General features: G+C 36.8%; 1 protein-coding gene across 1 annotated transcript in view; it reads right to left on the bottom strand.

Moving 5' to 3' along the window:
• The window catches only part of LOC125265752 (integrin alpha-X-like), a 35,238-nt gene that overhangs the window by 6,365 nt on the left and 1,242 nt on the right, over positions 1-27,631 (bottom strand). Inside the window, exons 2-20 of the mRNA XM_048186190.1 lie at positions 27,505-27,625; positions 14,856-14,959; positions 14,106-14,176; positions 13,419-13,533; positions 13,173-13,300; positions 12,873-13,024; positions 10,225-10,375; positions 8,243-8,393; positions 8,021-8,094; positions 4,879-4,996; positions 4,641-4,774; positions 3,149-3,295; positions 2,831-3,031; positions 1,807-1,940; positions 1,571-1,716; positions 1,300-1,448; positions 647-778; positions 479-552; positions 220-361 (exon numbers count right to left, since the gene is read on the bottom strand). Of these exons, the coding sequence (XP_048042147.1) occupies positions 220-361; positions 479-552; positions 647-778; positions 1,300-1,448; positions 1,571-1,716; positions 1,807-1,940; positions 2,831-3,031; positions 3,149-3,295; positions 4,641-4,774; positions 4,879-4,996; positions 8,021-8,094; positions 8,243-8,393; positions 10,225-10,375; positions 12,873-13,024; positions 13,173-13,300; positions 13,419-13,533; positions 14,106-14,176; positions 14,856-14,959; positions 27,505-27,625 (2,444 nt within the window). The remainder of the gene's footprint in view (positions 1-219; positions 362-478; positions 553-646; positions 779-1,299; positions 1,449-1,570; positions 1,717-1,806; positions 1,941-2,830; positions 3,032-3,148; positions 3,296-4,640; positions 4,775-4,878; positions 4,997-8,020; positions 8,095-8,242; positions 8,394-10,224; positions 10,376-12,872; positions 13,025-13,172; positions 13,301-13,418; positions 13,534-14,105; positions 14,177-14,855; positions 14,960-27,504; positions 27,626-27,631) is intronic.

Below are 27,631 nucleotides of genomic sequence, written 5' to 3'. Positions count from 1 at the left end.
AATAAAGCTGCAAATGGATCTTACCATGAGTCCCGCTTCGTTACACATTCAATTTGTTACATGGTTTGAAAATATTTGTAAAATAAAACTCTAACACTTTAACTATTTTTGATGTGGCTCGGTTTTCATTCGAAAATTAATTTAATCTTTATAGCTATTTTGCTTTAGAAATGTCATTGTTATTATTAACTCAGTCTCAGCATATGTGCCTATGTTTACCTGTTTAGATGTGAATCTCCTGTAGGAAAGTCCAAAGGGGTATTTGAGGGTGAAGAGAGTGTTGTATGAGTTTTCTCCTCTGTTCTCTACAAACACTGTCACGTTGATCTCCTGCATTATCCCAACCTCTATGTTTGTAGCCCTGGATCACAGAAACCAAAGAGAGATTTGGAAATCCTTTCATAAGCATGAATATGATTTGGAAATATTCATTTCTGTTAATATTTCAGTTCAGAAACAGAGCAAATGATTTGCTCACCCAGAGAAATTGAAATCCATTCGGAGGTTGTCAACACATAAATTATCAGTTCCACAGTCAATCTCAAAATTTAGCTATAAACAAAGTGAGGGCACAGAAATATTCATGAACTGTTCATATGTGATAAAGTTCTGCTAACTTCTGCTCTTAACACAGATGAACTCTTACATTGTGGTCTGTGGAGGTCTTTATCTCTGGCAGCAGTACTGGTCTCAAATTTTGCATTCTTGCTAATGGAAGACCCTCAAATGTGAAATTTAACTGATTGGACAACGGGTTCAGAGCATCTTCTGAACAAGCCTTATGGAAACAAGAAATAATAAGAGATATTATTAACAAAACTCTACGATTATACTTGGGTCACTCTTGCTTTGCATTTGACTCTTGTTATGTCCCCATAATATTTCTTAAAATGTTGAACAATATTAAACTTCTGTAGTTTCATCACAGTTAAGAACACAATATATAGATCATTTGCTCTTTATTTTCATCCTATCAGGTTACATTCTCTTTGACATCATGTTAATTTTCTTGCTGCTGTATAAATAATCAAGTTGTAATTATTAGTGTGTGTTGTGTTTAAATGTTTTTGTATTTGTATTTGTATTTGTAATTTCAGCAGAAGATCATTTGTAACTACATGTTTTAATGCAAGCACATAAAAGTTACATTACAACAAAAATGTATAAAATAAAGATAATGAAGTCTGAATACCTGAGTTTTATGTATAAGAAACAGGAATTATCATTTTAGTCCTAAATTATAGCCGAGAATCATCAGATTCACTGAAAAACTATTTATAAATGACATTTGATGCTTACCTCTATGAAGAAAGCATGACTTTTGCATACTTCCTGCAGCCCAATGTTCATCACATCACTGAGGAGCCGGTTTTTGGGTGAGAAGTATGCTCGATATTTCTGGCGCTTGGCATCCAGCATTATGGTGTAATTAATATTTGCAGTCAAATCTAGAAAATGTGTTTGATCATAAAAAGCCCACCATTAGCAATGCAACGATACTACAAACCTCAAGCAGAATATATATGAGATGTAAGAACACAATAACTATGCAATTATATTAGGAATAAACCTTTTATGAGATGTTGGTATGCACTCATGGTGAAGCACACAGCCAGGGTGTTTTGCAATGGCTTTGTACAGTCTGTTTGGTCACTGGTTAGTATTTTGGTTGGGTTGTAAGTTACTTTGGTTTCCAAGAGCATGATGGGTCTGGACCTGAATGATCCACATATAACACATATGAATGATTATGGCTGAAACTGTGTATTTGTATATATTTTTTGTTCTTTATAGAAGAAAACAGACCTGAGAAGCAGAACTGCTCCCTTGGACCCAACAGCAATGTCAGGAAGCTTGTCTTGACTCTGGTCTAGAGAAGACTGACTCAATGAAATCCCAAAGAATCGCAAATCTGGTCGCACAGATGATCCAACAATCCTCTGTTTCATTCAAGGAATGAAACATAACAAAAATGTTACCAGTGTTGGGGAAAGTTACTTTTAAAAGTAATGCTTTACTCCCTAAAAAAGTAACTGCGTTACTTAGTTACTTTGTATTAAAAGTAATACATTACATTTGCGTTACTTTTCTCATCTGGGATAGGCGTGCTTGATTGTTTCTTAATAACAACAACAACAACAGTTCTATTTTTGGCAAATGTAAAGGCCCTTTCACACAAAAAGAGAAATGAATAAGCCTCAAGCTGAAGGAAATGCATATCTGCATCTGTTCATAGGATGGGACACAGGAGAAGGAAGTTCAACACTCTTATTTCTAAATCTAATTTAAAGTAATTTTTGCTTATTCGTATTATTGAATTAGATTATTGAAGGTCAGCAGCAAAGACACTGGTTAAAGATGTGAGATTAAATACAATTACAGGTTACATTTCTGAGATTACAATACTGAATGTTTTTGTGCAAATGAGATGAGTAAATGCATGTTCACATTTAGTCTAGAACTACAATAACATCATGTTCACACAGCGCACACAACACCTCTGACCTTTATTTCTCTCAACATGGGGACAGGAGAGCTGTCAGTCAATAAATGGGTAAGAGTAACTTGTTTTACTTATTTGAAAAAGTAACTGAGATATTTTGTTGTAAACTGAAAAAGTAATGCATTACTTTACTAGTTACTTGAAAAAGTAATCAGATTACATAACTCATGTTACTCAATGCGTTACCAAAACACTGAATGTTAAGAGTCTATGAAGTGAGTAAAGAAAAGTAAAGTAATGCAAGAAACCAGGGTGAATAAATGATGACAGAATTAATTTTTATATGAACTATCCCGTTAAACTGCCATCAATCCACGTCTTTTTCACCTGTGAGTATTTTGAATTGATCGCTCCATCTCTCCCGTTGAAGATGTAGATGCTGCCCTGTCCATCCTCCTCTAAAGGAGCTCCAATCAGCACATCCATGAAACCATCACCATTCAGATTTGCTGGACTGGCCAGAGAAGAGCCAAACCGACCCCTCTGACCTGACATGCCCACCAGTGTATCCGAAAAAATTAACTTTGACTGTGAAGATATAACAGAGAGAGGAGAAACAGGGTTAAACATATGGAAAGGTATATTTATTCAATCTTTTCTGATGAAGATGTTAATTTTAAATGAATTTTAATTGAAATCACTGACCTGACGTGTGAAGATGTAAACAAACACTACACCCTCCCGGTCAGACTCCATGTATGTTGGAGCCGATACCAAAAGTAGGTCTGTATTGGAGTCCATGTTCAAATCCACCACACACACCTCAGCTCCAAAATATGAGCCAATCTGAGGCTGAGAAGAGAGGAAGAAAAGCAATATACATTCATGGCCAAAAGTTTTGGCAGTGACATAAATTTTGTGCTTTGCAATGTTTGCTGCTTCAGTTGTTGTGGTATCGATTCACATTGTTTCTAGATTATTGTGCAGAATGATCAGATGCATTTGAAATAATTACAAAAAGCTTAAATGACCAACATCAAAACCCCACAAAAACCCAAATCTCTCTGTTTTTTGGCCCTGGCACAAAATGACCAGCTAACATCAATTCATTAATCATATTATCACCAAATGGAAAAGTGTGAAGTACTAGTCAGGAGAAATCACTCTATCATTCTGATGGGATTATAAGAGTGATTGCTATAAAAGGAGGAAGGAAGTGCTTCCAATCATTGTGTTCTTGTGTTAGCAATGGTTATCTCCAAAGAAAGATGTACAACCATCATGTGTGGTGAGACGCATCTGCATCTGTGAGGCCAAGACTTTGGGGCAATGGCCTAGTGTCAAGAAGGGCTACAAAGAAGGCAATTTCTTTTCAAGAAAAACATCAAGGGCAGACTGAAATTCTGCAAAAGTACAAGGATTGGACAGCAGAAATCTTGTGCAGAGTTATTTTCTCTGATGAAGCCCCCTTCTGACTGTTTGGGACATCTGGAAAATCGATTGTCCGGAGAAGAAAAGGTGAACGCTACCATGAGTCCCGTGTCATGCCAACAGTGAAGCATCCTGAGACAATCCATGTGTGAGGTTGCTTTTCATCCAAGCATTTGGGTTCTCTCACAATTCTGCCCAAAACAATCAAAACATCCTGCAAGAGCAACTTCTCCCAACAACCTAGGAGCAATTTGGTGATGATCCATGTGTTTTCCAGTATGATGGAGCACCATGTCACAAGGCAAGAGTAATAATGAAGTGCATAGAGAAGCTGTGGTCAATCCTCAAAAGGCGAGTGGACAAGCAGAAACCAACAAATTGTGATAAACTCAAGCACTAATAAGGCAAGAATGACTGAAAACGGTCAGGATTTAGCCCAGAAGCTGCTGATGGGGGCAGTCATAGAGTTTATGAAGAAGAAGGGTCAACACTGTAAATACTGACTCTTTGCGTATATTGAATGTTTTTGCCAATAAAAGCCTTTCAAACATATGAAAATCTTATCGTAGTTTTCCAGTATAGCAAGTGAAAAAAATAATATGCAAATACTGAAGCAGCAACCTTTGCGAAACACAAAGTTTGTCACTGTCAATACTTTTGGCCATGGCTGTAGTTTACCATACATCTATTTTGATCTCTCTTACTTTCATTCGCTTACATTAATGTGTGAAGTGCTAATATTTTACACAAATATGAGTGTTACAACCTTAGGAGGATCCAGTTGTTTTACATCACTTCGATCAATTCTTGAAACAGTAACTTGTCCCTTATGCTTGTGTCTTGGTGCTCCCATGACTGCATACTTTGCTCCCCGCATTGTTGCTATTGCCAAAGAATAACCTGTGAAGAAAATAGACTTGAAAATATTCTGATCTTTTTTGTTTGTTTGTTTGTTTGTTTTAACTGGTTTATTTTGATTTACACAGTTGAAGAAGAGATCTCACCTAAATAACTGTCTTGCTCACTTCCAGCTTGAAAATCATCTGAATTATCATTTGGTTTGTACAGCCGATATCCACCCTTCCACTGGAAAGCTCCCACTGCAGTCATTATCATATCTGTCTGAATGCAGATAATATTACAGGAATTTGTTAACACTTTACAGTAAGGTTCCTTAAAATTAGTTAACTAAATTTGTTAACGAACTAATAATGAGCTGCACTTTTACCTCATTATTTTTTGTTAATGTTAATTTTAACATTTACTAATACATTATTAAAATCAAGAGTCATATTATTTGTTAACATTAGTTAATGCACTAAACTATACTATGTATACTTACATTTAAATGAATCATTTGATACAATGCACTTATTGTGTACATACAAGTTTTTACATTGTACTTATATTTTAAAAACACCTGAATGTAATTACATCTGTAATCAATTTCTGTAATTACATTTATAATTACACTGTTGACCCATCCCTTACACCTTACCCCTACCCTTAAACCTACCCGTTCCACCAAACCTGTCCCTAACCTTCCCACCCCAATAGCAGCAGAAGTGTTTTGCAATTCATTATGAACCCAATAAGTACATTGTACTTATTTTTTCATGTAAGTACATAGTAGTGAAGGCCACTTAATATAAAGTGGGACCCAAACTATGAACAGCTGGTTAGTTCATGTAAGTTAATACAGTAAATAATGTTAACAAATGAAGCTTATTGTACAGTGTTACCAGAATTTTAAATAGAAATACTTAAAAAGTCATCTTTCCAGATAAGTTTTAAGGCATACAAATTCAGTGGTGTGTTTTTCATTGAAGTTGAAGAGTAGTTCAACATGAGTCAAACATCATGAATATCTATAGTTGCAAATAATGTCTATAAAAAAAGCCTTGATAAGTAAACACAAACAGATAGATTTGGCCAGATGCAAGTGCACTTCCAGGGGTGCGTTTCCCGAAAAACGATGTAACTCGCTGCTGAACTACCATAGTACGATGCATTGTTGAACAAATCAACTAGTCACGACTGTTTCCCGAAACTATTGTCGCAAACCTGTCATTCAACCACATTGGTAAATGACGTCACGCAGGTGGTGAGTAATAACTTCTTTAAAAGAATCCGTTTGCGATCGAATTAATGCTAGATTTTTTGCTATAAATTATGGACATGGCATTAAAGGACTAATTCTCATTTTCTTCAGTTATTTTGCTTTATTTCCAGATTAAATCAAATGCTTGTTCTTACAGTGGTGCTCAGAATTATTGGCACCCTTGGTAAATATGATCAAAGATGACTTTAAAAATAAATCTGAATTGTTTATCCTTTTGATCTTTAATTCATAAAATTAGCAAAAATTGTACCTTTCATTGAAGGAAAAGAATTGAAAGTGGGGGGAAAATCACATTATGAAATAAATGTTTTTTCTCCAAAACACGTTGGCCACAATTATTGGCACCCCTAGAATTTCTTATGAGTAAAATATCTCTGAAGTATATTCCCATTCATATTTACATTTTTTTAGCACACCAGGGTGATCATGAACATAAAATTGTCCAGCCATGACTTCCTGTTCCACAGCAGTATAAACATGAGGAAACACAAAGGCCAAATTCCATTAATCATTCATCACAATGAGTAAAACCAAAAAATATAGTTCTGATGTGCAGAAAAAGATTGTTGAGCTTCACAAAATAGAAAGTGGCTGTAAGAAAATAGCTAAAGCATTGAAAATCCCCATTTCCACCATCAGGGCAATAATTAAGACGTTCCAATCAACTAAAGATGTCATAAATCTGCCTGGAAGAGGACATGTGGTTAAATCATCCTAATGTGAAGTGAGGAGGAAAGTTTGAGTGGACAAAGACTCTCCAAGGATCACAGCTGGAGACTTGAAGAGATTAGCTGAGTCTTGAGTCTCAGAAAGCCTAAAAAAATTATCAAACAGCACCTACATCACCACAAGGTGTTCGGGAGGGTTTCAAGAAAAATCCTCCTCGCTCATCCAGAATCAATCTCCAGCATATTCAGTTGTCAGACAAGACTGGAACTTCAAACAGGACTGGCTTCTATGGTCAGATGAAACTAAAAAAAGAGCTTTTTGGCAGCAAACCCACCAGATGGGTTTGGTGCACACATGGATAAAAAGTACCCCATGCCCACGGTTAAATATACTGCTGGATCTTTAATGTTGTGGGCCTATTTTTCTGCTAGAGATCCTGGACATCTTGTTCAGATACATGGTATCATGGATTCTATCAAATACTAACAGATAAAAAAACAAAACCTGACCGCTTCTGCTAGAAATCCAATAATGGGCCGTGGTTGGATCTTCCATCAGGACAATGATCCAAAACAAACATCAAATCCAACACAAAAATGGGTCACTGAGCACAAAATGAAGCTTCTGCCATGGCCATCTCAGTCCCCTGACCTGAACCCTAAAGAGAATGAGTGGAGTGAACTGAAGAGAAGCACCATCATGGAGCTGGGAATCTGAAGGATCTAGAGAGATTCTGTATGGAGGAATTGTCTCTGATCTCTCGTCAGGTGTTCTCCAAACTCATCAGGCATTATAGGTGAAGACTCAGAGCTGTTATCTTGGCAAAAGGAGGTTGCAAAAAGTGTTGAATAAAAGGGTGCCAATAATTGTGGCCAACGTGTTTTGGAGAAAAACATTTATTTCATAATGTGATTTTCCCCCCAATTTCAATTCTTTTCCTTCAATGAAAGGTTAGATTTTTGCTAATTTTATGAATTAAAGATCAAAAGGATAAACAATGCAGATTTATTTTTAAAGTCATCTTTGATCATATTTACCAAGGGTGCCAATAATTCTGAGCACCACTGTAATTCAGTTAAATTGTATTAATGGTAAAATTAAGTAAATTGTTGTTCAAACAATATAATACTGACAATAAAATTACTTGAAAAAACTTGAAAATTGCTGTTAAAGTGGGAAAAAGCATGGATAGCATGCAAAGGCATGAATTAAATTAAACACAAAGAAAGCAATTCAACAGCTCCAAATTCATTTAAGTAAAAACTATTTCTAACCACTGGATTTCATCTTTTTCATTTCCATACATTGTCTCTTTCATTAATTTGGTGTCAAATAATTTAAATAAATAGAATTACATTTGATGTAAATGCTGCACTAAACCCGTCCTGTGCAAACTCCATTCGAGATGAATCTCCAGAGGTCTGGGTTCCTGTAACAAATGAGCAACAGCACAGTTAACTATACATTTAATATTTGAAATCAACACAATGAACATCGTAACTGTGCTCACATAACAGCTGATGAATGTTAAATGTAAACATTCTATCTATTATTTTTCATTCCCTCTGCAAACATACCTTCAATGGCGATAATGTTCTCTTTGAGTTTTTCATGAATATTTTCCAGCGCGTCAAAATCATTTACTCTGAACACATGATTATTGGAGGGTAAAGATGCAATAGTTTCCAGCTCCATTCTTGCTGTGTCACTATTAAAAGCATTGCCAACCTAAGAAAAATGTAATGGAGATAACTGTAACACTTCATAAATGTAATGATTTAATAACATTTTTGTTTTTAAATAAAATGTTTTTTAATACCCTTCCTTTTTTGATGAATGATTTTTATTAATAAACTGGATAGATCACACACAAAAAAAGTTAATTATGTCTAATTATGTCATCTTTTACTCACCACCATGTCATTCCAAAATTGTATGGCTTTCTTTCTTCTATTAAAGGGTTAGTTCACCCAAACATTAAAATTCTGTCATTAATTACTTACCCTCAACACCTGTAAGACCTTCATTCATCTTCAAAACACAAATTAAGATATTTTTAATAAAATCCAAGAGGTTTTCTTTTACCCCCCATAGAAAGCAACATAATTACCGTGATTCAAGGTCCAGAAAAGTAGTAAAGACATCGTTAAAATAGTCCATGTGACTACAGTGGTTAAACCATAATGTAATGAAGTGATGAGAATACTTTTTGTGCGCAAAAACAAAAAAATAACGACTTTATTCAACAAATTTGTATCTCCCGTCAATCTCCTATGCTGTTTGCATTGCAGACAGTGCAATGCTTCTGTGTTCTATGTCAAAATGTCGGCTCATTATTGGTTCATATTATCCATCGTGCTGATCGTGTGATCAATAGGAGAATGACAGGGGAGAGACGAATTTGTTGAATAAAGTCGTTATTTTTCATTTGTTTTTGCGCACAAAAAGTATTCTCGCCTCTTCATAATATTAAAGGGATAGTTCACCCAAAAATGAAAATTTGATGTTTATCTGCTTACCCCCAGGGCATCCAAGATGTAGGTGACTTTTTTTCTTCAGTCGAATGCAAATTATGATTTTTAACTGCAACCGCTGCCGTCTGTCAGTCAAATAATAGCAGTGATTGGGAACTTGAACGATCGGTTTGTGCGAGAAACCGAACAGTATTTATATAATTTTTTACCTCTAATACACCACTATGTCCAACTTCGTTCAGCTTCCGGTTAGTGAGGTCTGATCGCGCTCTGACAACGGAAGTGATGTCTCGCGCTCATTGAAGTATATGGGCGAGACATCACTTCCGTCATCAGAGCGCGTTTTTTGACCTCACTAACAGGATGCTGAACGAAGTTGGACATAGTGGTGTATTAGAGGTAAAAAAATGATATAAATACTGTTCGGTTTCTCACACAAACTGATCGTTTCGTGTCTTAGGACATCAATGTGTCGTCACGAGCCGCAGGGTTTAATTTGGATTTGTCTAAGCAAGTTTTATTTACTCTTATAGACGAAGTTCCCATCCACTGCTATTATTTGACTGACAAGACGGCAGCGGTTGCAGTTAAAAATCATAATTTGCGTTCGACTGAAGAAACAAATTCACCTACATCTTGGATGCACTGGGGGTAAGCAGATAAACATCAAATTTTCATTTTTGGGTGAACTATCCCTTTAAGGTTGAACCACTGTAGTCACATGAACTATTTTAATGATGTCTTTAGTACCTTTCTGGACCTTAAATGTGGTAATTACTTTGCTTTCAATTGAGGATTAAAAAACCTCTTGGATTTCATCAAAATATCTTAATTTATTTCATTAGTTCATGTTATCTAATGTATTTAACTAATGTTAACTAATGAACCTTATTGTAAAGTGTTACCAAAATGTTTATACTATTTTGCTTAGCATCTCTGTGGCCACATAGTGTAATTGTAAAAATTGTAAAATTGTTTTAAACCTATCTTTTTGCATTATTTCAACATTTGACTACACATAATTCAACATTTAATGTTCTGATTCCAGAGATTATAATGGCGCAGTATGTGAAGAACAAACCTACCCCGATTGCAAATCGTTTTATGTTCTTTTCATTTGCCTCTGATGATGCCCGTGTCAATAAGCTCCTGTCATGTGACTGTCCATCAGTAATAACAAGCAATATTTTATTTGCTGATGGTCTTGCCCCTCCATTTGGTGTAAATAGATTGCTCCTGGGTATTTGAAAAGAGATTTAATTTTCAGAAGCTTGTTGAAAAGTGGTTTTCTATTTCTTTTAAACAAAAAAGACATTCTATTTTAGCTGGACAGTGAATAAAACAGGTGATAAAGACCCATAGACTTACGAGGAGGGAGGACCTGAGATCTATCTATAGATTTGGGACTATTGACTTAAAGGATTAGTCCACTTTTAAATAAACTTTTCCTGATAATTTACTCACCCCCATGTCATCCAAGATGTTCATGTCTTTCTTTCTTCAGTCGAAAAGAAATTAAGGTTTTTGATGAAAACATTCCAGGATTATTCTCCTTATAGTGGACTTCAATGGGCACCAAACAGTTGAAGGTCAAAATTAGTTTCACTGCAGCTTCAAATTGTTCAACACGATCCCAGATGAGAAATAAGGGTCTTATCTAGTGAAACCATTGCTCATTTTCTGAAAAAATTGAAAATTATATAAGTTTTAGCCATAAATGCTCATCTTGAACTAGCTCTCTTCTTCTTCTCTATTAGAATTCCAGCAGTGTAGACGCTGCTAAGTGTATTACTGCCCTCCACAGGTCAAAGTTTGAACTAATTTTTATATGCAATATGCTAGTTCAATAGTATATAACAATTAGTTCAAACTTTGAATTTTTAATTTTTAATTTTTAATTTTCAATTTTTTGAAAGACCCTTCAAGACCCTTATTTCTCATCTGGGATCGTGTTGAACAATTTGAAGCAGCAGTGAAACTAATTTTGACCTTCAACTGTTTGGTGCCCATTGAAGTCTACTATAAGGAGAAAAATCCTGGAATGTTTTCATCAAAAACCTTAATTTCTTTTTGACTGAAGAAAGAAAGACATGGACATCTTATATACTTCAAACGAAGTTCTTTTTCATTCTTCGTTTAGGAGTAAAATGAAGTTAGTATATACGTGAGCAGTGATATACCATAAACGATCATCTGACGCCACCCACACTGCTGAGAGCGACGGTTATGAATATGTAAATACATACTGTACAGTCACATTTATTTATATAGCCCTTTATTCAATAGATTGCTTAAAAGCAAGCAGCTTTACAGTATCAAACATGAAAAACAGTTCAGTGCCTCATTTCATCAGATGCACAACTTCATTTTGTATTATAAAGCAGCTATCCTGTGTGTTCATGTTTTCAACCGCGGAGCTCTTACCTCGATGAACTCAAACACTCGAAATGAGTCAGAGATTAGTTCCACGCGAATGAAGGCGGAGCCTCAGCGCACACCTCCTATTACGTTAACATCACTGACCAATGGTAGTACGAAGGTGTTTTGCAGCTGGAGCGAACTTTTCCTGAAACAGTTAGTTTTGTGTTCTTTTTGGAAGTTCGAAACAGCTTACCAAAGTGAACTTTCAGGAAAGGTTTGCTCCAGCTGCAAAACACCTTCGTACTACCTTTGGTCAGTGGCGATAACGTAATAGGAGGTGTGTGCTGAGGCTCCGCCTTCACTCGCGTGGAAGTCTTCTCTGACTCATTTCGTGTTTGAGTTCGCTGAGGTAAGATCTCCATGTGTGAAACGCTGGATAGTTGTGCTTCTGATGAAATGAGACACTGACAGTTGACTGACTGTTTGATACTGCAAAGCTGCTTGCTTTTAAGCAATCTGTTGAATAAAATGCTATATAAATAAATGTGACTGGAGTGCTGATTTGCAGAGCTCGTGCTAACATACCCATGTTGTTATAATCAGACACTTTTCTTATGCTTTCTATATTAAAAAAAAAACGCTTTATGTTTTCTCATTTTTCTTGTTTATTTTGTTACTGAGAAGAAAGTGTACAGCACGTTTCATCTTCATCTAACCGTCGCTCTCAGCAGTGTGGGTGGCGTCAGATGTTCGATGCCTTCGTATATCGGGGCCTTTAGCCAGTAAATAATCCACAAAAACACCCTAGAACCTGCATAGCAATATGTTAGCAAGGTGTTAACAACCATATCTCAATTGGCTCCTTAGTGAATCTGTATATCTGTACTTACTGAATTAGTTTATATAATTGGTATGTTTTGTGTCATTGGTTTATGCATTACTGTGAACGACCTCACAACTTTACTACAGACTTAATGACATAATTTCCGATAAAAGAACATTAATACACAATGGCTGACTTCAGTGCCCTGACTATTGAACTAGGAAACTGATTGATACACACCATCAAAACACTTTAACAACCTCATAGCAATGCCCAGACAAACAGCCACATCACCCTAGTTTTGTAGGATATTACTGTTTTTCTTTCATTTTTTTTTTTAAATGTAATAATCTACATGATATTGTACATGATAGTTGTGTTCCTTTTGACTTCAGTGCAGATTTCAATCCATTTATTTAGCTCCTAATGCTTTATTTGAACTTCTGTACATAAGCAAGCACACAAGCTACATAATATATGAAATGGGCGACACTATATCTAGTTTAATACAGTGTTTCAAATTATTGTACTAAAAAACAAAAATCTTACACAAGCTTTGAGATGGCTGTCGCAGTGTAAGTGTAACCTCCATTCTGGTACTGTATATTTGTCACCTTAGATTCCCATGTGCTGTCCTGAATTTTGACTTGATTGAAATTGTAGTGAATAACACAATCACGGGAGTATTGTGCTATAGCAAACTGTGAACCAAAAACAATAATTATGTGCTCAATAATGTCACTCTTCTGACAAAAGACAATTTCAGTTATTTTGCTTTTTATATGTATAAAAGCATTGGCTATAGTTAGTAATTAAATTTATTAAGGTGACATTGAGGGCTATTCCTACCTGTGCATCTCGCTCAGTAAAACGCTTGATCACGTTTGTCACAAAATTCTTCATCGTTACAAAATTGTTACTCCCCACACTCCCAGATCCATCTAATAGAAAAGCAATGTCAATCTGACCAAGACAGTCTGGAAATAAAGAGAAGCAGAGGTGTGGACATATGTAGTTAAAACTGCAGTTACAACAAATGAGAAGAAACTTCTTTGACAGAAAAAAAAGAAACCCTTTGACGACAATCATATTTACCTCTGTATTTGGAGTGGGGTATTGGTGCTTTAAACACACTGTTTTCTCTGATGAAACACATGCCTCTGTAGTTGGTAACTGATACACATTTCTTTGGAATGGTTGGGCCACAAATCTGAATGAGATGGAATTTAAACATGAATTTCACTTTATTTAAAAGGAATACTACATCAAATGCTAATTATAGACCACAATACCAATCACTTTTACTGCTCTTCTCAAAATCTGGTTAATTAATCTGCACAAAAACATTTTCCTCATTACAATAAATAATATCAAATGCATTTTTTTTACTCTTAATTCAGAGTAATTTTACTGAGCCAATTTAATTTGGCTTTTCAACCTGATCTCATGAGATTTTTGCTATATATATATATATATATATATATATATATATATATATATATATATATATATATAGATTTTGTATGAATTCGTACAATGCAATTTATAAGGAAGCATCCAAATTTATTTTTAGAAAAATAAAAATAAGCACGAATGTCCACCCCTAAACGTAACCGTCAATGGGACATAAGCCTACACAAAAATGTGCGAAAGAGATCGAAATTAGCCAGTAATTCGCCAGAACTAAAATAGTTACAAATTGCCGTGTGTGTGTGTGTAATAATGCATCTGAAAAATAGTTATAATATGTACTTTATTTGTAAATGATTCTGAAAAACTTACCGCCACATTTGAAGACTGAGGATCTTGAACCATGGAAAGTCCAAGAGACATGTTGACAGCTTCTGAGGGCACTTCATTTACACACAGACGGTTTGTTCATTTTCAAAAAAAAAAAAAAAAAAAAAAAGAAAAGAAAAATTTTCACAACTTTGGTGTTCTCAAAAACAAATCTCAAGTACAAGCAAAGGCACCCCAGAGGTCTTGATCTTCTTGATTTCATATAATTAAAATGCTGTAATTAATTTTCCCCCTATCACAATAAATGTATCATTTCCTAATGTCTTTACAGTAGAGTGCAGTCGCATCATGTTCTCAACTTTTACAATACTGTATTCGAACAAGCTCCACCATTTAATTAAGTCATTTAAAATATTTATTTTTTTCTTTAATGAATATTGAACATCTAATTGATCAATAACTGCACACCAACATCTGGCCCCATACTGGCTAAAAACAGTGCAATTGAATTGCTTTGTATTTGGAATATTCAGTGTTAATCACTAGAAAAATACAAATCAAATCACAGTTTTAAACTTGCTGTCCTAAATTTGGTAACAAGGTAATGTGAAATAAAACAGCTCATATAATATTATTTAGTATAACCTTCTAAATTTGTTCTAAAAGTTAAGCACCTCTGTTCATTTGTTGAAAAAGAGAATAACTCTCATGTACAGTATTACTAGACTGTAGTATACCCTACTTGGAAAGTGGCAAAGCATATTTCAATACTGTAACACAAAACCCAAATACCATCAATCTTCAGTGATGAGCAGGTTCCTTGAGTGACAGCACAGCTATAAATCAATCCTCTTTGAGCTTGATTGACTTGAATTAAAGGATCACTCACGATCAGACTATAAGAAAAAATGAAAGAATAAATACATAAATTATGCCAAAACAAACAAACAAAGAAATGAATAAAAAAATTGTTAGGTACAATGTACTTAATGTGTTCATGTTCTATTGCAAAACACTTTTGCTTCTATTTAGGTGTGATACGGGTCAGGTTAAGCACAGGTGTCACGGGTGGTTGCAGGCAAACAAACGAAAACGATGAATCCAAAAGAAAGATCCAACAACAGGTTTTAATAACAATAATCTAAGATGGGCAGATACAAATAATTTACAATTTACAAACATTTACAAATAATGAATAGTTTCAACTTTAGATTGGGTACTGCAAAAACATGAAAATATTTTAGAGAAATACCAGTAATGTTTCTTTCTAGGGTACATTTATAAAAGCTACATAAATGTCCTAATTGAACTAAGGTCTAATTCTGGCTTAGTCTACAGACTGTGGTTATGAGTTAATGAATATGTTAACATGAATATTATGCTTAAAATTACTAATTGAACTTTTTTTCACAATATATGTAAATATAAAAAAGTGCATTAGGTAATATATGAATTGAAATGTAGTAAGATCTGTTAACCATTATGTAATCTTTAATAAGTTTATATTTAAACATTAGCAAGCATATTATCTCACTGCTATCTGAATATATCAATGTCAATCATCATTACAAGCGTATATAAGCAGCAGTCACTGCGTCATCCCAGCGACAATTCTTCCAGCATCCCTCCTCCTCCCCATCTCCTCCTCTATTTCTCTTATTCTCCCTCTATTCAGTAGTTATAGGTGGTTTAACTCAGAGCTCGAGCCGAGCCTCGGGTTCAAGCCTCCTTTGAGGACAGCAAGCCAAGTTTGTTTTACCATTAATCATTCAGACTGAATGGGCAGGCGAACTTGTCAACACGCTCTTTAAATAACAAAACAAATGTTGCGTCATTGGCTTTAGACCAGGTTTCAGTTGGTCAATGTCACAGTCTATTTCAGTTGCCTCAAAATAGCACCTGAACACACCTTGTTTTCATGGGCGAACTAATGGGCGCAAATGCATTTGCTTTGTAAAAAACGTAGTGCAAGACGTGAAAATGATAACTGCGTCGGGCTAAAACTAGCAAAAACCACTGCGTCAGGTGTATGATAGGGCCCATTATTGGCCAGTTGGCATCACTTGAACCACTGTAGTCACATTGACTATTTAACAATGTCTTTACTACTTTTCTGGACCCTGAATGTAATTGTGTTGCTTTATATGGGGGTAGGGCTGGACGATTTGACAAAAAAATTTAATCTCAATTTTTTTCAGAATGATTGACCGATGCATGATTTCTATTTCAAATTATTCTTGTTTTTTAAAGTTTTTTTTTAAACTAGTCAGCTTAAAAACTTAACTACAATATGATTCAAGCAACATTCTCTTTATTAACAATCTGGTTAAAAAAAGTTCTATTCCAAGTGCACCACACCTGAAGTGATCAACAAAGTGTAAATGTAAAACAAATGACTTTTGTTAAATATTTTTGCAGAAAATATGCATTAAATATGAAGGCAAATGTTGTACAAACTTATCTTAAGCATATCCTACTCAGAAATAATTTAAAATAAGAAAAAAATACAAAATATTTCTTAGCCAAAAAGTAATGGCAATAAATAACACCAGTAATAGGCTTTTATTAACAGCAAATGCTATTATTCACCATCATACAAACATGAAATATTAAACATGCAGTAGTAGTTCTTTACAGGTTTTTGCATTCCATTGCACTATTTTTCTTATTGTTTTTATGTTTACTCATGTGTCTTACGTCTTTTGCAGCGTCTTACCCATGAAACGGCATTCTAAAAACACGGCGGACAAGTTAAAACTTACGTCTAAAAACTTTGCTTTTTTGCCCATTACACTGTGTCTCATTTTTTTCAATGCAATAATGCATTTCTGAGTGAACAGCCACTTAAGGGGCCGTTCACGTCACGTCTAAAAATGCGCAGAAAGCGCGACCGTGCCGCACTTTCTCCTCCTTGCGCTCCCGTGGCTTCTGTCGTTGCTATGCAACTATGAACTGCACTCTCCATGAAGACGAGGACATATCAGCAAAGGATTAATTGATTTCTAGCCCTTGCATTAGCTTTACTATACTAGATATATTTAGGGAGATGAGAAATAAAAACCTGCCCTGTACAGCTATGATCAGCTGTTTGGCTGAGCTTTCAATGTTGTTACAGAAAGGCCGAAGCTGATCAGTTGTTTCTTGTCATATGACCTGCGTTTTTTGTTTAAATTTGTAATCAGTAATATCCACCTGTTTCCGGGTGGCACTACTGTGTGAATGGGGGTACAACTTCCGGTGAGGTGGCGGAAGTAGCATACCAATGGTATTTGGTGTTAATTAGTGAAGAGGCTAAGTGTTTTTTAGATCATTGCTTACTTTGTAAAGTTACAAACCTTTATGAGAGATGTTGTTACAGCGCTCAGGGACAACATTTCAGTTTAGTACAGTTATTAGTTACTCAATAATATCACAATACAATAAACAATTTCCGTGCCCTTAATTGTCCTTTACTTTACTGAGCTTCCACAAATGTGCTGTTGCATGACTACAAGAGCATCCTGGCCCTGTAATACATGAACAACCCGCTGTCTGTACTTGCCACTGAGGCTTTGTCTGGCTATCACCAGACCAAGCTCAATTTAAAATTGAACATTGGTCTGGGGAGTTTGCTATGTATTTCCTACTGCACAAGAGGCGTGATCAACGAGCATTATTCACGTAATTGGATAGTCCTTCAACCAATCAGATCAACAATCTGGGTGACGTACTTTTGCAGAGCGATGCGAAAACTCCAGACAGGTTTAGTTTGTATTGGTTTGTAGCATTGATCAGCGGTTTGCAGAAGCAGCAATGGCATCGAGCGATTTTTGCAGGTTGTGCAAAAAAACCATGAAAGTGAGTGGTATCTACACCCAGTCGAGCGATTTGTTTGTTAAACTAAAGAAATCATTTAGCATCGTTGAGAGGTTAAAAGGAATTGGATTGACTGTCCTCCGAGAGACGTCATCGTGTTATACCCGCCCAGAGCCATAGAAAGAGCTCTGTACCCGCCAATAGCGAGCAAGGTGGATAAGCTAGTCTGTGATTGGTTCCCGCAAAAGTGTAACAGATGCAGCAGAAATGAATGTACGGGTTTCCAGACTGAGTTGCCGGGCGAAATCAAATCGCCAGTCTAACTGAGGCTAGCACCAAAGCCTTATGATGTGATATTTTACTCCTACTGGTATCGTGCATGCCAGAGCCAGTCGCGTTTCCACTGTCATATATGCGATGCTAAAGGCTACTTATGTTAACCATTGCTATAAATAATAAATACACACGTTTATGGAAAATACCTGAGACTGTTTGAGGAACGTAGACAATTCATATCTGATTGTGGCAAGAAGGGCGTGGTTCAGCGAAGTCTGCAGTGGGAGAGAGTGTCAGGAGACGCGCGCTGAAATTAGTGGGTTAAGCGCAAATAACAAACACCTGTCTCTTGTTTCAGTAATTGGCGTGGAGAGAGTATTTAACGCCAGGAGAAACAGGAGCGAGTGAGAGAGAGAAGGACTACTGACTGCTGCACTCCGTGGATTTCTGTTGTGTTTTGTTTGGAGTGAATTCATGTTATTTTGTGACCGTTTTGTGCCTGTCTGCACACCTGTTTATTTTAATAAAAGCAGTCAGTAGTCAAAGCCGACCCCGTTCCTTCCTATCCTACGTACTCTGTTACACTGGTGCCGAAACCCGGGAAGGAAGATGGATGCCGCCGCCATGCCAGAGCCCTCCGGTGCACCATGATCAGCATCAGGCTCTGCTGGACTTGCGCCTGGACCAAGAAAGACGGTTCCAGGCCGTTCTACAAGCCCAGCAGGAAGACCGCGAGAGGCTCCGGAGCTGGATGGACCGGGAGGTTTGGCCGGAAGTCACGGTCCAAGAAGCTGTGCCCGCCCACCTTCCTCTTCACAAAATGGGGCCTGAGGACGACCCGGAGACATTCCTTGATTTATTTGAAAAATCGGCCGAGGTGTTTGGCTGGCCGTGGGATCAGTGGCCGATGCGCCTGGTCCCGCTGCTCTCCAGAGAGTCCCAGGTAGCGGCACCGCAGCTTCCGGTGCAGAACCTCCTGGTTTTTGACGACCTGAAGAGGGCCATCATCCAGCGGGTGACCCTTTGTGATGGCCCAACAGCTCCGGGACTCCTGCCGCAAATGGTTGCTGGCCGACGGAAGCGACGTGGAGATGATCATCGACCGAGCGGTACTGGAGCAATTTATCACTCGGCTGCCAAGAAGAACTGCCAAGTGGGTCCAATGCCACCACACCACGTCGCTGGAGTCGGCTATCCATCTCATGGAGGACCATATGGTGGACCATCCCGGGGTCGGCGAACCCCTCCCATCAGCTTCTCTCTCTTCCTCTTTTTCACATCCTTCTCTCTCTCGACCTGTCCCTTTACCAGGTCCCGTCCGCCCGGCCCTCCTTGAGGCCGGGGTGGACCCCGCTCCTAAATATATATATATATAAATAAATAAATATATATATATATATATATATATATATATATATATATATATATATATATATATATATATAAATATATATAAATATATTATTTGTATATATATATATATATATATATATATATATATATATATATATTAATCTATATTTCAATCTATATTTCATCTATATTTCCCCCTCACTGCCAGAAAAACTTGAAGAATCACGAATGTATAATCCATAAAAAAGTAACTGTAGTCTGGTTATGAGTAGAGTACTTTAAAAAGTAGTTTACTTGAATCACAAGTACTTGATTTTTGCAATCTGATTACATAATCCAGATTACATGTAATCCGTTACTACCCAGCTCTGGAGGTTGGATCATTTTCTTCCCTTAACTGCTGTATTGTCAACATGTGTAATTGTAACGTTTGCTAACATTTGTATTTAAAATCACGTTTTCTCGATTTAAAAATAATAAAGTCGAGGCAAAACATTAAATTCCAATTAATTTTAAAAAATCAGAAATATCGCTCAGCCCTATATGGGGATTAAAAAAAAAACCTTGGATTTCATCAAAAATATAATTTGCGTTCTCTCTTTGAGGTTCGGAACAACATGAGGGTGAGTAATTAATGACAGAAATTTCATTTTTGGGTGATCTAACCCTTTAAAGCATGGCATATCTCAAACTATAATGCTGTAAATGCAGTAAATGCCAACAGGGGGTGCTGCATTCAAAGAGCTTTATGGGACTTTTGGACTGGCCCATTGTTTAGAAGTCACACAAACTTTGAATAAACTTTTTAATAACCAGTCAAATTCTTCACTATGTGCAGTGTGTCACAGTGGTTGCAGCAGAGATGAAGCAGGATCAATATGCAGCAGTCTTCATTCTGAATCGAACTCAAATACAAAAGATCAGGAACAAAACAACCAACTTAACGCAATGTAGAACTGACAATGAACTTAAAGAAACACAGGGCTTAAATAGACAGGACAAACAAAGGGAGAACCTAACTAGACACACCTGAACTGAGGAATCAAATCAGTTACCATAGAAACAAACAGGCAGGGGACAGAACTAGCAAACTAAAAGCAAACCTAGAAACTCAGACATGAACAGAAAAGCAGATCATAACTAAACTTCAAATGTGACAGACACAGTGAACGAGAATGTTCTGATAAATGACCGTTGCGATCAAATTTGACCTCCAATGAAATTCTGGCAGTGTCAGAAGATTTGGTGCACAGTCCTGCAGTGTGAATTCTCCTACAACAAATGTCAAATCGTCTTCGTTTTTCAAGATAAGCCGTGATCAAAATTAATGCTAGAGATTTCTTTGTTAGCCATTATTTCAATCCTGTGTGTAGTGCAGCTCACTGTCACCGAATGTGTTTGGGTCAATGATGTAAAACTCCAGACAAGTTTTCAAGCTCGTGTCTGTTTTTAACACGTCTTGACTGTCATACAGTCTGACATATAGGACAGCTGAGATCCCACAGTGTGACATGAGGATCATTTTCATACAGTATGACCAGCAACAATCATGAAGGACTATTATAAATCGCACAGTGTGCACCCACCTTTAGCATGAACATGAATACACCAAACAATGGGTTACATGAACAAGGTTAGACACAGGAACAATAAAATATGAGGGTTATTTATACACAATAGTGATGAGCAAACAAGGGACACCTGTGCACCATCAAATAATGAATCAATGAGAACAGAGCAGAGTATCACATGACGAGACAAACCAATGAAAATATGACACATAAGACAAGAGGCTCGTTCAGGTGCATCTGCGCTGCACTGATGACATCAAAGTACCGCGAGAGTGATTCAAAAGCATAAGTCGTATGCTCTCCAAATGCTCTCGCGGTACTTTGATGTCATACGCCGATCGGTCTTCGCAGCGCAGATGCATCTCGAACAAGCCTATTGGAAGCACAAGACATGATCACATAAGGGCAAGGAAGTCAGGGGCACGTTCAAGCTCACACCGGTGCGCAACGTTTTGCTACGGTTTCCGGGTTGAACGACACGTTTCCTGGAAACGGTGTGCAACGGTGTGCAACGGGTTTGAGATGCGTTTTCTCTTGTTTGGTGGGTGTGTCAGAAATGTCAGCCCAATCAGCGGCAAGATGTATATAACCCACGCGGTATTAAAGAGACAGCTCGCACACTGGGTATTAATGTAACATAAAAATACTTTACTTATATATTTTGGTGTTGTATTGTGAAGTTACACTTTAATAAACTTTTCTATACTCCTCTGATTATATAATGGTAAATATTACAATATCAAAGCACAACAACAGTGATCAGCAATAATGATAAGCCTATTAAACAATAAAATAATATAGATCATAACACAGTCTTGGAGGTAAGAAGTGGATTATCCTTCACCTGAAATGTTTGTCTTTTCATCCTGAGATGCAAGGCAAATGTTGTATCAAAATAATTAGAAGTTTTCACAAATCCCTTCACTCGACTGAGATGTTCTCTCTTTTATTCTGGACGGCAAGGGCAGTGGCTGTAACATCGAGGGTACTTTGCAGTATTAAACATGTATTTATATCATGGGCGTAGGTTTGGTCTCAGCTTTGGTGGGGACACCCCCGATACCTCTTCAAAATTCTTCAAAAAGAACACAAAGAATGGCCTTCTCAGTTGCCATAGTTGCAACGCTTGCGTCATCACAACAGGGTATTCAACGCGCCACCGTTTCCGTTTAAAAAACGTTTTGCAACGTTTTGTCGGGGCTGAACGCAGCCCAGATGACAGGAACAAAAAACATGTCTAAGGCAAACTACAAAATAAAAGTCATGAAAACAAACATAACCCAAACCCAATGTTACACTTTGTTGGTGACAGCTCATATTCTTATACTTTCAGTTTTCTATCTATTAAACCTTTTTCCGATCTTCTGGTTCACTGTGAATGTCACTAATTTTTTGCATTTTTTTCAGTTTCTGATAAGGATGACAGGAGAGCTTGATCAGCTTGAGGGCGACTTGTTTCAGATCTATGAGGAAGTCAGACGTTTTTTATGGGCGGAGCCTACCTGGTTGCAGAAAATGACAGTTGAGCAGTGGCAGTCTATGGAAGCCACGAAATAAAAGAATAAAAAATGTTAATTTCGAGTTTATATCTCACAATTCTGACTTTTATTTCTCACAAATCTGAGTTTATATCTCACATTTCTTACAAAGAAAAACAGAATTGTGAGATATACTCATTATTCTGTCTTTTCTGAATTGCAATTTATCCCGCAATTCTGACTTTTTTCCCCTCAGAATTGTGAAATAAACTCACAATTGCGAGTTATAACGTCCGAACTGGGAGTAATAAACACACAAATGCAGGAAAAAAGTCAGAATTGTGAAATAAAAATTTGATAGACTATGTTTAAAAGTTATCTATGTAAAATGTTATAGGTTTAAATATTATTTCATGCTGTAACTGCTATGTATGTATGTCCTCTGAACTGCATATGTGAATATTATGTAGACTTACTGTGTGCATCAAATTCCTGCTTTAATAGTAGACTAATCCTTGCTGGTGTCATCAGTCCAGTCTGTGAAACGTCTCCGTTTAGCTTCAAAGGACGTTTTCAACGATGGTTTTCTTTAAAAATGAAGACTATATATTTTTTGCATTCTGATTCCAACATCCAGAGGCACAACAAAACATTTTTCTCTTATTCTGTGGATTTTGCACATTTTCCTCCAATTGCTACCGCTATTTTTCTGCAACCACTATGTGCGCGCAGCTGCAAGTGACGTCATTGTGACGTCTGCTACAAAGTAGTCTATAGAACTGAATGATGGATTTATTGTTCATATTTTAAAATTAAGTTTCTATTAATTTCTACATTTATAGAAATGTAAGGATGATGAATCTATTCAGTGGAAAAGTTTAACACTTTATAAGGAAAAATTTCTTGTCTTCTTTATGCATATATCCTATCATTTGGGGTTATTCATTCATTATTTTGTCATCAGTTAATCTTTACAGATTGTGTTAATGGATTACAACCCTGTCACACTGTTCCACTGTAGCTGTCGCTGTGTTGCTGTGTTGCTGGTGCGCTCACATGTGTAACCACACTGTTGCACTACTTTACCAGATGGCGGACTACTCTGAGCTTCACATCAGTACAGTTCCTCCAGTTCGCAGCTGTACTGAAACTGAGCAGAGCTGCCACAAACCCAGAACAAAGGTAAATTTAAGTGAATTTTTACAAGGTTTTTAAGAATGAGTAATGGTTACTCCAGTGTTTTACAATCATGTTCCTTGAGACATGTAAACTGTACATGTTTTAAATTTAACTCATAAGTTTGTTTCTAGACTAAAACCTAAAATGTGTCTGTTAGATAAATGAGCTGTCCAAGAAATGTACTGTTGGTATTTGACAGAGTATTTTATCTATCTTATAGAAAACAACTGTAGAATTAGTTTGCTTGCTATAAAAGCTAGAAGTGTTTTGAGGCCTCTTGGCCTATGTGACTATAAGGGTTATAGGGCTGTGAATCTTTAGGTAGACAGCGAATTGATTTGATTTACGATTCATTGGTATTCGATTCAATTCAAGAACGATTTTTGCAAATTCAGAATGATTCGATTTGAGATGATTCACATTAAAATTCGATGCGATTTGATTAATTTGATTTGATTCTGCATTTTAATATGCATTCATAGGGTTATTGAAATGCATCCCAAACAAAGCCCGCTTTGTTCTCTTTATATGGAACATATTCCTGTTTTACATGATTCAGAAAACGCGCTGGGTATCTACTGTTGCTATAGTAACGAACACAACTTTAATGTGCATCTGATAGATAAACCATGCGCTCTTATTTCAGTATTGTTAATGTTGTAGTTATTTCAGCACTTTCCTTCGCACATTCAGTTTAACAACATAAAGTTAAAATTTTTATTGTTCGTTGGAACTATGCTTATGCATTTAGACACTTACATTATGTGTTTGCTCCATCCATGCATAAGAGAGCTGTCATCTGCTCATGTGAATAGCAGTGGCCATCCTGAGGAAAGCTCAAACGTGGGCTGCTCAAAAAGGTGTTGATGAGAGCTACGGACGGAGCGCGAGCACAATCCAGTGAAAAGCGGTAAAGAGTGCAGTGCGTATCTGTGAAGGAGAGCTGTATGAGCACGAATGACGGCGCACAACGTCTCCATCAATTCATGCATGTAGTGATTTAATGTTTAGGTATTTTAAAGCAAAGAATCACCATAGAGTAGCAATTAATTCGATTCTTAGCATTTTACATCACTTATTAACGATTCACGATTTAAAAAATATGTTTCGAGATTGATACATGTGCATCATCAGGATTTGTAATCGATGCATTGAGAAAACGAGTGAATCGTTACAGCCCTAGTCAGATGTGTCTGAGAAGTTAACTTGGCCACTAAGCATATTTTGCTGGTAATTTTCCACCAGACAACAGATGGCTGTGAAATGAATTGTTAAGCGTGTCGTGAAGGCTTCTTGCCTCTGGGGAGTGTTGATTGTGTTTGCTACAATGTTTCATTTTGCCTGTGGGAGAATTTCACCATGAGAAATTACGTTAAAAGTAGTTGGCAGCCGGCCGCCCTTACAAAGAGAAATATCTCTTACAATAAGCAACACCTGCAGTTTGATTGGTGACAGTGACTGTGGTGAAAATGTTGGGGAGTACGTGGGAGACTCAAAGAGGAAAAAGGGAAAAGAGCCCCTGTAAATGAGATCATGGAAAAGAACTGTAAGGGGTGGATCTTACATTGTTTTAACAGATAAGAAAAATGTATAAAAACTGTGCCCTGGCTAGAGAGATTTAGATGTGGAGCTGGCATCTCACTTTGTTGCTTGTCAATAAAGTTAAACTCCTGGGACCTGGACATTCAACTCTGAGAGTAATACACCCGGCGCAATTGAGACGCAAGGCGCAACTGCAAGTTGTTTGCATTGCGTCCGGCGCCGTTCGCGTTTTCCCGTTCAGCGCCACGTCCTTAAATTAGAAATGCATTTGCGCCAAGTGTGCCCATGGGCGTGCTGGTCTAAAAAAGAGGTGTGTTCAGGCGCATTGCCGGCGCATTGCTATTTTAAGGAGCTGAAAATAGACTGCGCCATAGACCAACTCAAACCTGGTCTAAAGTCAATGGCCAATATTTTTTTGTTAGAGCGCGTTGGTAGAAACTGCGCCTCTGGGCGCGTCCAAGTGCGCGTTGACTTTGCTTATTACACACAGGGATGCGCATCACACAAACATGCCAAATATTAAAAACAAAAGGATTACAGTGTAAAAGAATATTATTGTGTAGGCTACATAAATATAAGAATGTAATGATGAATAGTCATTGCGTGTATTAGAATTAGGCTACCTATTTTCAATTCAGCCTATTACTACTTATAATGATGAACCCACTTGGTATTCTTAGGGAGTCCAGCAAAGTCCTGTCAGTGGCCGCTAATGGCTTAACACTTTGGTGCACACTGCAATCAATTACAAATTTAATGTAGTATAATAATTGGTATTCTTAATATGTGTGGCTGCTATGGCTTAAGGTGCACACTCAATTAATTACAAATTTAATGTATTAATAATAATATGCACCATTTGGACAAAGAGATATTTCACCATTTTTTTATTTTTTTTTATTCATTTATTGTTTTTTGTCATTTACTGACCCTCATGTCGTTCCAAACCTGTATGACTGACTTTCTTCTGTGGAACACAAAAGGAGATGTTAAGCAGAATGACAGGCTTAGTAACCAGTCACTTTCATTACATCTTTTTTTCCATACAATAAAGATAATGGTGACTGAGTTTGTCTTACATCTTCTTTTGTGTTCCACAGCAGATGGAGTATTGGTCTAGAATGGCAAGAGGGTGAGTGAATGATGACATTAATGTTTGAATGAACTCTCTTTAAATGGCAATGAGAAATAGTTTTAAAGGTGCAGAGTGTAAAGTTTTTCGTCTGAGACAGAAGAGAGTAGCCAGTCAAGCAAACACGCTCTGTAGAGCAGTTTGTTTTTTTAGGGCTGCTGTAGAAACATGTCGGCACAAAATGGCGACTAACATGTAAGGGGACCTACAGTGTATTAAAAAAGAAATGGCTCATTCTAAGGTAATAAAAACATAATGGTTCATTATATAAGCTCTTTTTACACCACAACATAGTTATGTATATTATATTGCATTTCTGTCAATAGATCCTCCTAAAATGTTCACATTGTACCTTTAAGGTAAAAATGGGCAACTTTTTTGATACTACTTTTGATTTCAGTTGGAACCCATGGGTGTTGGAACCATTGTATGTGGGTGGGACAAGGCATTGTTACACTGTGAATGTAGTCATTGTGTCTAACCAAAAGCTTTAGTTAGTTTGGTTTCCTCTTAAGTGTAATTGTTTTTCATTATGAATATATTAAAATGCGAAATGTTGTCATGTGCATTTGAGTTATTTTTGGCAGTGTTTTTCTCATAGATGCATGTTTGAATGTGGGCAATGTGTGAAAGCAGAAAGCTCATACATGGCAGAAATAGACCAAGATGGTAATTTAAAGGAAGTTCACACTTGTTGAAGTTTGCTCTTGCCTTAAAAGGACATTTTGTATCTTCATCCGTATCATAAGTCAATCTGTAAATCTGTAAGTTCAATGTTTGTCAACATGGGGTGCAACAAAAGAGACAATTTGACAATGATGATTCAGAAATCACACAAACTAAACACTTCGATAACTAGTATAATTCTTCAATATGGACAATGAAGCACGAAATCTATAATCTGGGTTTTTCTCAATGTAGTAGCATCTATTTCTAATTTACACCTAAAGATCACTTTAAAACAAAACAAACAATAGCAGTTGACTGACTATTAGTAAGGCGGTTTCTTTTCATGTCTCATTGGGCAGTGTGGTGAGTACTGGAAGTGGTAAATGTGCTTTCCAAACAATGCAGCCCCCCCCCCCCCCCCTTTTCTGTGGTTATGTTGCTCTCACCTTGTGTCTTTCTGTATCACCTTATAGCCAAAGGCAACATTTTGACTCTGTGAAGGTGAAGGTGGAGTGAAGGTTTTCCAGGTAACAGGATCAATGTTAAAAGCCATCACCGACTGAGACGCTTAAG

Source organism: Megalobrama amblycephala, linkage group LG1 (genome assembly GCF_018812025.1).
Source record: "Megalobrama amblycephala isolate DHTTF-2021 linkage group LG1, ASM1881202v1, whole genome shotgun sequence".
NCBI classification, from domain to species: Eukaryota; Metazoa; Chordata; class Actinopteri; order Cypriniformes; family Xenocyprididae; genus Megalobrama; species Megalobrama amblycephala.
This window is presented reverse-complemented; position numbering and strand designations above follow the sequence as displayed.